An 8,889-nucleotide genomic window follows, 5' to 3' on the forward strand; every position below is an offset into this window, starting at 1 on the left:
GCGGGAGCCACCGGGCCATGACTTAAATATCTTTATTTCTTCATTTACAAGAGGAATATATTTGGCTTCTCTCTTTTAAGACTCTCAGATTCACAATCAGCAGCTCTAAAAAATAAAGGAGCAGTTTGGCTTCCGGAAGGAAGAGGAAGCAACACTTGGACCTGGTTCTTGTACAACAAGAAAACATTGCTGGGGCCCCAGTTGAGGCCGGGGTGGGAATGGAGGCCAGGCTGGTCTTTGGGGGAAGCCCAGCCCTTGGTTCGGTGCCCCCCAGGGTGCCCCAGAGCTTGGTGGGGAGGGGCTACTCCACTAACTTCCCCACCATTGAAGCCACGCCAGCCAGTCAACTGTGGGCAGAGAGCACTAAGCTGGCTGGCTCTTAGGGTCTCCTGCTGGCCACATGGGGCCACCGAGACCAGAACCACCTTGATTCCAGCAGAGGTACGGGGAGAGAGTGTGTGAAGCAGAGGGGATGTGATGAGCCCCACCGGGGAAGCTGGGGGGCTGGTGAGAGGTTGGCGGCTGCGCCCCAGGGTGTGGCTCTGAGGGCGGGGGGGAGTCTGGAAAGGGCTGCATTTGAAAGCAGCTGATGTTTGCGTGGAGGTGGCTCTGGGTGTTGGCCTGTCCCGATGTGCCAGGAAGCTTAGTGGAGGGCTGCTTTCTCTGACAGCCGGAGCTCTGGCTGCTGCCCCACAGATTCTGGGAATTGTCCCCTGGCCGCTGCCCCTGGAAAGGGCCCAGCCTGCGGGCCAGAGTCAGTTCCTGGCTTCTGCGGTGGGGGGTGTGGGGGGGTGTGCGATGGTGGATCCAAGAAGCCCTGTAGGCATGGGGAACCCCCAAAGGTCTCAAGCCTGGGGCAGAGGTGGGGTGTAGCTGCCACCAGGGCCTTCACTCCTGGTAATGCCAGCTCCCTCTCAGGATGGTCCCCCACCTGGGAGATCTCCGAGCTGACAGCCAGCCCAAGGCAGCAGAGACAGATGTCCTCCAGAGCGACCAGCAACTTGGGTGCCCGGCTCTGCCAGGTTGAGTCCAACGTCCACAAGGTCAGAGGCCCAGCTGACAGGCTGCAGTCCTCACACCCCAGGCCCTTCAGGGAGCCTCAGAGCCAGAAGTGCCTCCCTGAGGCCTGGGCCACCTCTTCTCTGTGCAGTCCAGAGGTTGTCGTGTCTTCAAAGCTGCAGATAGCGCCTTGCCCAGCAAGCTGTGGGGGAAAGTCCAGCCCGCCGGCCCCAGAGTCTGGGGAGGGCAGAGACTGCCCCAGGATCACATAAGCCGGGGACAGGCCAGCCTCTCCCCACATACCCACAGTGGGCTGTCTTCTTCCTGGGGCCCAGGGCCCCTGCAGCCCAGACCCAGGCCTGGGGGGTCTGTCCCAGCGTATGGTTCCAGCACACACAGCCTTCCAGGTTAGTTGAGGACACAGCTTCTTGGAGCCAAGGCCACTCAGCAGTCCCAGACCAGAGCCGGTGGGTGCCCAGCTGTGGGTCACAGGGAAAGCTTCGGGACAGCCCTACAGGGCCAGGGCGTCGAGGGACACCTCCCAGACTAGGTAGGAGCAAGGGTTCTTCATTGTCCCAGTAGCACCTGGAGGGAGGGGGTCAGAGGTCAGGTGCAGAGCCCATTCCAGAGCTTCCCTCTTTCACGATCCTCCTTCTGGGGAGAAACAGGCCTTTCTCTGGGCTCTGGTAGCATGAAGGGTGTGGGTCTACTGGAGCCAAGGCGTGGGGCAGTGACCTTGGATTTCGCACTGCCGGGAAGCTGCAGCCCCCAGAGGCCAGGCCCAGAGGAAGGTCCAAGTAGGAGTCAGGCCCTGGCACCTCTAGGAGGATTCGGGAGGACAGAATCCAGAACCGAGCAGGGAGTTCCTGGCCAGGCCCCACCCTGACCTATGCCCCCAGGCCTTCTGAGGAAGGAAGGGGGAGCTGCCCCCCTCCCATGGGTCCACTGGTCAATTCGGGCAACATTTCACCAGGAGGAGGGCCAAACCCAGGGTTGGGATGCGCTCAGGCAGGAGTGACGCAGGAGCTGCTCCTGCTTCCAGAACCCCCTTCCACGGCAAGCTGCGTGCTCCCCCTCCACTAACCCTGCCTCTGCCCTCCTGCAAGGAGTCTCACCCCCAGCCCCCCTGACCCACACTCACTGCCTCAGACTTTCACAGATGCACACGGCATCACCAGCTGGTTCACCCTGGGGGAGAGACGGGCGGGGGTCAAGGTGGCAGATCAGCGGGGGCCTGGCCCGGGCACTGCTCTGGCGCATCGCATCGCGGGGGCCGGCGGGCCGGATGTGCTGGGCAGGGACCTCGTCAGCCCCAGGGGGAGGTGGGAGAACCCAGGAGTGGGGAGAGGAGTGGGGGGGAGAGAGAGAGAGAGAGAAAGAGAGGAGTAAAGAGAGGAGAAAGAAGTCAGAAAATGAGAGGAAAAAGAAGGGGCAGAGCCCCAATCCTGAAAACCATTCATTGCGGAGAAAAACCCACCTAGAACCACCACCAACGCCCCGGGGCCACCCTGGGCTCCCTCTTGAGATGGAGGCAGCATCTGGAGGATGGGAAGGCTTGGAGGCGGGGACCTTGTCAGGCCGATGCCCCTCCCGCTCCCCGCCTGTCGCAGCCGGCAGCAGGCCCACCCTCACCCCCACACTCACTGCTGCTCAGCCTTGGCGCGGTCGCCGAGGAGGAAGAGCGCGGCGGCCAGGAAGAACATGCCACCCAGGACCACGACGAAGGGGCAGAGCATGAGGGCGTAGCCCAGGCTCAGGAACTCCCAGAGCGGGGAGTCCTTGGTACTCTGGCGGATCAGGTCGGAGATCTGTGGGGTGGGGGGAGGGGCTGGATGTTGGGGCGGGGCCACCTCCCAAAGCCCTGCACCCCACCCAACCCCCGCCCCCAGTACTCACAAAGCCGATGAGGTAGGGGCTTCCGGCGTCCCCCAGCAGGTGGGAGGTGAAGCTCTGCAGGGCAACGGCGGTGGCCCGTCTGGTGGGGATGACCACATACTGGGCGAGAGGCAGCAGGTCAGAGGCCAGCAGAGTCGGCTGTGCCCCCCTGGCCTCAGCCCAGGGGTCACGACACTTCTGAAGCTCCCGTGGCCTCAGACTCCCTCCTGCCCTGGTGTCTCGACTTGTTGCTCTCCTGGGCCCTCAGCCCCTCCTCCCCAGCGCCTGAGGCCAGGCTGCCTTAGCGTCTGCACTTGGCCCGCCGGGGCACAGGGAAACCGACACGGCACAGGGAAAGCGACGCCCCGGGGCACAGGGATTGCACGTGGCAACCCTGGGACCAGAACCCTGGCCTCAGTCTTGCCCTCACCTCCCCACAAGCTAAAGACCCATCTTGGTTTTGCCTCCATGGGGACCTGCCAAGGCCTGGGCTGGCTGGGATGGGTGCTGGTGGGGAAGCAGGACCCTGCCTAGAAGGGCCTCCACTTTTTACCCCCAGCGCGGACTTCCCGAGCTGCTGGGCCCCCGGAACCCCCGCCAGACCAAGCAGGCTGTGACCCACAGGGGCTGCAGCTCCAAAACTGGGCAGGCCAAGGTCAGACAGAGGGGCTGGTGGCAGAGGAGCAGGGGGCGGGCAGCAGCCACCTCAGCGGGTGCCCTGGGCCGCTCCCTGCCCCCGAGCTCAGCTTCCTCATCTAGTCAGAGCCCCAGCCTTTGTGGACAGTCTGAGAGCAGCCCAGTGCCCACCGGGCACCGTTACTGGGGGGGAGGGGAGACCTGGATTGCGTGGCCCCATTTCCAGGAATAATTAGTCACTTGGCTGTGACACTTAATAAAATGGGACACGATTTCCCTGGGGCCCAAACCCTGTCAGCATCTGGGGCTGCCCCTGGGGCTGGGGGCAGAGGAGGGGGTCCTGCCTACCGCCAAGGGCACTTGATTCGGGCAAACTCACTCCAACCTTCACTCCCGCATGTGCAGTGACCCCCGCCTGGCACTAAGCTGAGTCAGACCTCCGGCCCACCACACCTTTAGCCAGGGACTGGGTGAGGGGGGGCGGTGTTGGAGAGAGACCACCCCGGGTGAAGCATATACACAGGGAAGCTCGGGCGGAGCCAGGCAGGCTTCCTGGAGGGGAGCTAGCCAGGGGCCCGATGCCCAGGCAAACTGATCTCCTAGGCTGACCCACATTCTGGCCCCAAACCCCAAGTGCGCTGAAGGTGGCCCCAGGAGGAGTCCTTCCTCCCCCTGCCCCCAGGGCCCACCCTGGCACCTCCCACCCTTGCCGCCGCCGGACCCCTGCATACCCTTCTCCCAGTTCTCTCCCAGCCCTGACTTGGAGGATCCCTGAGGACAGGACCAGCCAGCTCCCCCTCCGCCACCCCCGCCCCAGACTGCCGCTTGTTCTCGAGGCCACAGCCCCCTCCTGCTTCCTCCCATGCTGCTCCCATCCCCACCCAAGGACACAAGCCCCTGCCGCCCGCCGCTCAGATGGCTCTTTGTCCCCGGCCGCCTGGTCTGGAGCCCATTGTTGGCCCCGTGAAGACGTCCTCTGTCTGCCCGATCCAGCCACGGGCACTCGGGCAAGCGCGCCTGGAACCCGGGCTGAGCCGGGAGGGCAGAGTCCACGGGAGTTCAGACCCTGGGGGTGGAGCCCTGGCAGACAGCACCACTCTGGTGCCAGCCTGGCACTGCCAGCCTCCCGGCCACCAACCTGAGCCTCCAGACCTCGCCCTCCGCACCCAGTCCCCACATCCTGCCCTTCTGCCTGCTCAACTCTCTGATGCCAGGCCCTGCCCCGATGCAGACCCCCAAATCTCTGATCCCCTCTCTCCCCTCACAAGCCCAGCCGGTTCTCACGCCCCTTCACCCACCCTCCCCATCTGCCCCGAGAGGTTGAGAGGCCCCAGTCAGCAAGAGGCAACCTTGGCCTGCCTCACCATGAGGATGTCCGCTGTGATGGCCCAGTTAGAAAACAGCAGCGTCTCCCCTACAAAAATGCAGATCTGCCCGGGAGAGACCAGAGCAACCATCAGGGGGCGCTCTACCCGCCACTGGCCCCAGGCTGCTCCCTGCACCCTGACTGCTGGCTGGGAGCCCCCAGAAGCCTCCCCCCGCCCCCGGCTCCTGGCGGTCAGGTGCACAGGGAATTTGTGGATTATCTACAGGCTTCAAGCCAGGCCCACAGCCCTGGACAGAGCAGGGGCAGACTGAGGACTGGAGCCTCGCCGTGGGGGAGCCTCCCCGGGATGGGGGGGGGGGCCCCCCCCTCAGGTGCACAGGGAATTTGTGGATTATCTACAGGCTTCAAGCCAGGCCCACAGCCCTGGACAGAGCAGGGGCAGACTGAGGACTGGAGCCTCGCCGTGGGGGAGCCTCCCCGGGATGGGGGGGGGGTCCCCCCGCTGCCCCAGGTCAGACTGCATTCCCTCTTCCAGAGCCCAGCTCCCCCGTCACCCTGGCACTCCCACCGCACTCACATAGGCCCCCACGATGCTGCTCTTGGCCGCCACGAAGATGAGGCAGATGAAGATGGCGGAGCCCAGCATACCCACAGCGCACACCAGCGGGTCAGCCCGCTGGGTCCGCAGGCGGCACCAGCGCGTGGCTCCTGCGCCCGTGACCACCCCGAGAAAACCCGTAAAGCAGGTGATGGCCCCGAAGATGAGGCTGCGGAGACAGAGCACGGTGCGACACGGGTTAGGGGGCAGGGCCGGGGTAGAGGGGCCGGCGGCCTCCCTCACCCCGCCGCCATCCCCGCCCGCCCCCTGAGCCCGCCTGGCCGCACCTGTCCTTGGCCGCACAGGGCGGGCTGCTGCACGTCTCCGCCGCCTTCTGCACGACTTGGGCGCGGTGCAGGTAGAGCGGGATCCACATGCCCAGGGCCCCTGTGGCGAAGGACACGGCCGACGTGGCCAGGGAGGAAAAGACGTAGCTGCGGCTGGGGAGAGGCCGGGCGGCAACACTGAGCGGGGGCCAGCGTCCCCGCAGCTGGCAGGGTCGGGCCCAGGAGGCAGGCTTTCCTCCCTCCTTCCCCCAGGGACAGAAGGCCTCAAATGCCTTGTCTACGGGCTCTGGGGCTGAGGGCTCTGGCTTCAGGGATCATAAACACTAGTAGCCCCAGCACTGTGGACAGGGAGTCTGGCCAAGCAGGCTGCGTGGGCCAGCCTGCAAGTTGGGGTCCTCTCGTCTCGGCACCCCTCCCTCCCTCTTCCCACCTGGACCCCTCCCCGCAGCACTCACTTGCGGATCAGGGCCTTCATGTCTCGGAGCCATGACGTCCGGGCCTTGAGCTGCCCCCCGAGCTGGTCAGCGTGGCCTCTCTTAGTGGCCGGGACCAGGACGAGGATGAGCGTTCCTGTGATCATGCCCAGGATGGGGGACACCTGATGGGTCAGGGTATACCAAGTTAGGACACCAGGGCCCAGGCATCTTTGTCTCTGCTGCACCTGGAAGGGGGAGCAGGCCAGCCGCGCCTTCTCTGGGCCCCAGGCTCCTCCTCTGGGCTAGTATCTGCCCAGCCTTCCTGACTGGGCAAAGCCACTGGGGCTGAGGCCAGCATATGGGGCTTGGGGGCTCAAAATGGGCTGTGCCGACCAGGGGCAGGATGGGAGAGAGGACGGAAAGTGAGAGAGAGGGAGGGATGGTCAGATAGATGGAGGAGGGAGGACAGATGGCTGAATCGTCAGAGATGGATGGATGGTTGGACGGATAGACTGCTGGGTGGATGAATTAACACAGGGAAGGACAGGCGGATGGATGAGTGGATAGGTGATGGGTGACGAGTGATGGATGATGGGTGATCGATGGAACAAAAGGAAGACAGGCAGGTGGGCAGACATATGGAATGATGACTGGGAGAGGAGAGCCCCTGGGGACAGGGAGCCAGATACCAGCTCCTGCCCCCTCCCTGGGTCTGGAAAAGTTTCCCAGGCCAGCTCCTCACCCTGGTGGGGGGGGCGGGCACTGAGAAGGGACTGGCTGCGCATGAAGCTTCCAGCTACTCTATCGTTTGGGAAGGGCCCGTGTGGGTTCCAGGAGAACAGAGGCTCAGGAGCCCCTTTGGGTCTTCCCTGCATCCTGCCCAGTGTCGAGAACAGAATCTCCAAGGCCCCAGGCCTGTCTCCAGATGGAAAGGGCACATCTTGGGAGTCTGGAGTCCAATATACCAGTTCGTCCACCAGCTCCTGAGAACAGGGAAATCTGTACCCATCCCCACCAGGCCTGGGAGCCCATGGTCTGGGGAGTTCCTCTCCATTCGCCGCCCCCCATCAAAAAATTCCGCGGAGGCTGCTTCCTTCCTGCTTTTGAGGAAAAAACACTTTGTCTTAAGCTTCCTCTCCTTCGCAAGACTGGGGATCTCTGTTTCCTCTGATTGCACTGTCCTGGGGCCTTGGCAGACTTGTGCCGAATCCTCCTGCAGGACAGGACGTGGCTCCAGACCCCGGGGCCCTCACACAGAGGTCTCGCCTCAGCCCCACCCCAGCACAGGGCCACAGCAGGAAGTGCCGCCGTGAACGTGGAATTTCCTTCGTCCTCACAGACTGGGGCCCCTGAGTGGGGCGAGTCTGGCACCCTTCACACCTCCAAGTGAACTGAAGAAGAGCCCAGGCCCGCGAGGTGGGAAGCCTGGCGGCTAGAGGCTCTGTCCCTGAATCTCTGGGTGGCCCTGGGCAACGGCTGGTCTGGGGGTGTCCTTACCCGCAAGGCCCAGTGCCAGTCTCCGGCCGCCTGCTTCACGCTGGAGCCGGTGATGTAGCCCAGGCCACTGCAGAGAGGACGGGACGGTCAGGCAGGGATGGGCAGGGCGTCGGGGGCAGGGGATGCTCACCAGCCTAGGAGGCCACCAGCACCCCCCTGCCCCCCCAACCCAGCCAGCCAGGGAGCTGGTCCAAGGCTGCCTGCCCACGTGTTTAGGTCACAGAGGGCCAAACTCCAGGGAGAGGGAGTGGTCAGAAATCTGAAGGGACCTGGCCCAGATCCTCACCTGCCCAGAGGGATGGCAAAGTAGAAGACAGACAGCATGAGCGTGCGCGTGTTCTTGGTGAAGAGGTCGCCGATGATGGTGGGCGCGATGGTGGAGTAGCTGGCCTCACCAATGCCCACCAGCCCGCGGGACAGGACCAGCAGCCAGAAGTGCTGTGGGGAAGGGTGGAGAGCGCTGGGGGGCCCGCCTTCTCCCCCGCCTGCGCATCCCTGCTCCCCGCTTTGCTCCCTACACTCGGCAGGGCCCAGGAGACAGGAGAGAGGGTGGAGCCCAACCCCTGCCTCAGCAACGACTACACCCCAGGCCACTCTGGGCCTCAGTTCCTGCCTCTGAATAGTGGGTCGGACTGGGTCTAGCTGGCCCAGTGCTGGGATGGAGCTGGACTTTCAGGGGCTGAGAGTTGTAGGTTTGGCGGGGGACGTAAGCCTGTGTCTCCACTGCCACCCCGACCCATTGGGAGACTTCCTCCCTGGGTTCTGGCCCCACCTTGGGAGCCTCAAGCTGCCCCTACTCTGTGTCCCATCCTCTGACCAGGCAGCTGGGCTGACCCGAGCAGCACTGAGGACCCAGTGTAAATGGGGAGTGGGCAGGGCAACCCAGTGGGCTCAGTGCCCCTCCCCCATACACACATCAAAGAGCAAAGCCCAGCTACACTGGGAAAGGTGGGGCCGTGCCAGCTGCCAGTGGTTCTACCCCTTTGATGTGGACCCAGCCCCTCCATCCCCCCAGCTGCCCAGGGCCTGAGAACCAAGCCTGGTCATTTTTCCCCGGCCCCACCCCGACCACCCATCCGGCCAGCATTGCCCACACCCAGCCCTCCTCCGGGTCTCCCTGTTTCTGCACATCTCTTTCCCGGCCCTCTCTCTGTGTCGCTGGTCCTGCCCATCCATCTCTGCACCTCTCGTTTCCATAGTTCATCCGCTCTCTCACCCTCCATCTCTGAGTCTTCCTTCTCCTGGCCCCTTGCC

The 8,889-nt window shown here is 64.1% G+C and overlaps 1 protein-coding gene across 1 annotated transcript in view; it reads right to left on the reverse strand.

The window, feature by feature from the left end:
- Window positions 1–2,142: 2,142 nt before the first annotated feature.
- SPNS2 (SPNS lysolipid transporter 2, sphingosine-1-phosphate) overlaps window positions 2,143–8,889 on the reverse strand; it is a 33,919-nt gene continuing 27,172 nt past the window's right edge. The window contains exons 4-12 of the mRNA XM_007451605.1: window positions 7,922–8,073; window positions 7,636–7,702; window positions 6,178–6,320; window positions 5,723–5,875; window positions 5,415–5,604; window positions 4,875–4,940; window positions 2,896–2,994; window positions 2,644–2,807; window positions 2,143–2,187 (exon numbers count right to left, since the gene is read on the reverse strand). Coding sequence (XP_007451667.1) covers window positions 2,145–2,187; window positions 2,644–2,807; window positions 2,896–2,994; window positions 4,875–4,940; window positions 5,415–5,604; window positions 5,723–5,875; window positions 6,178–6,320; window positions 7,636–7,702; window positions 7,922–8,073 — 1,077 coding nt within the window. The 3' untranslated portion in view covers window positions 2,143–2,144. The remainder of the gene's footprint in view (window positions 2,188–2,643; window positions 2,808–2,895; window positions 2,995–4,874; window positions 4,941–5,414; window positions 5,605–5,722; window positions 5,876–6,177; window positions 6,321–7,635; window positions 7,703–7,921; window positions 8,074–8,889) is intronic.

This window comes from Lipotes vexillifer, unplaced genomic scaffold (genome assembly GCF_000442215.2).
Source record: "Lipotes vexillifer unplaced genomic scaffold, Lipotes_vexillifer_v1.1 scaffold126, whole genome shotgun sequence".
NCBI lineage: Eukaryota > Metazoa > Chordata > Mammalia > Artiodactyla > Lipotidae > Lipotes > Lipotes vexillifer.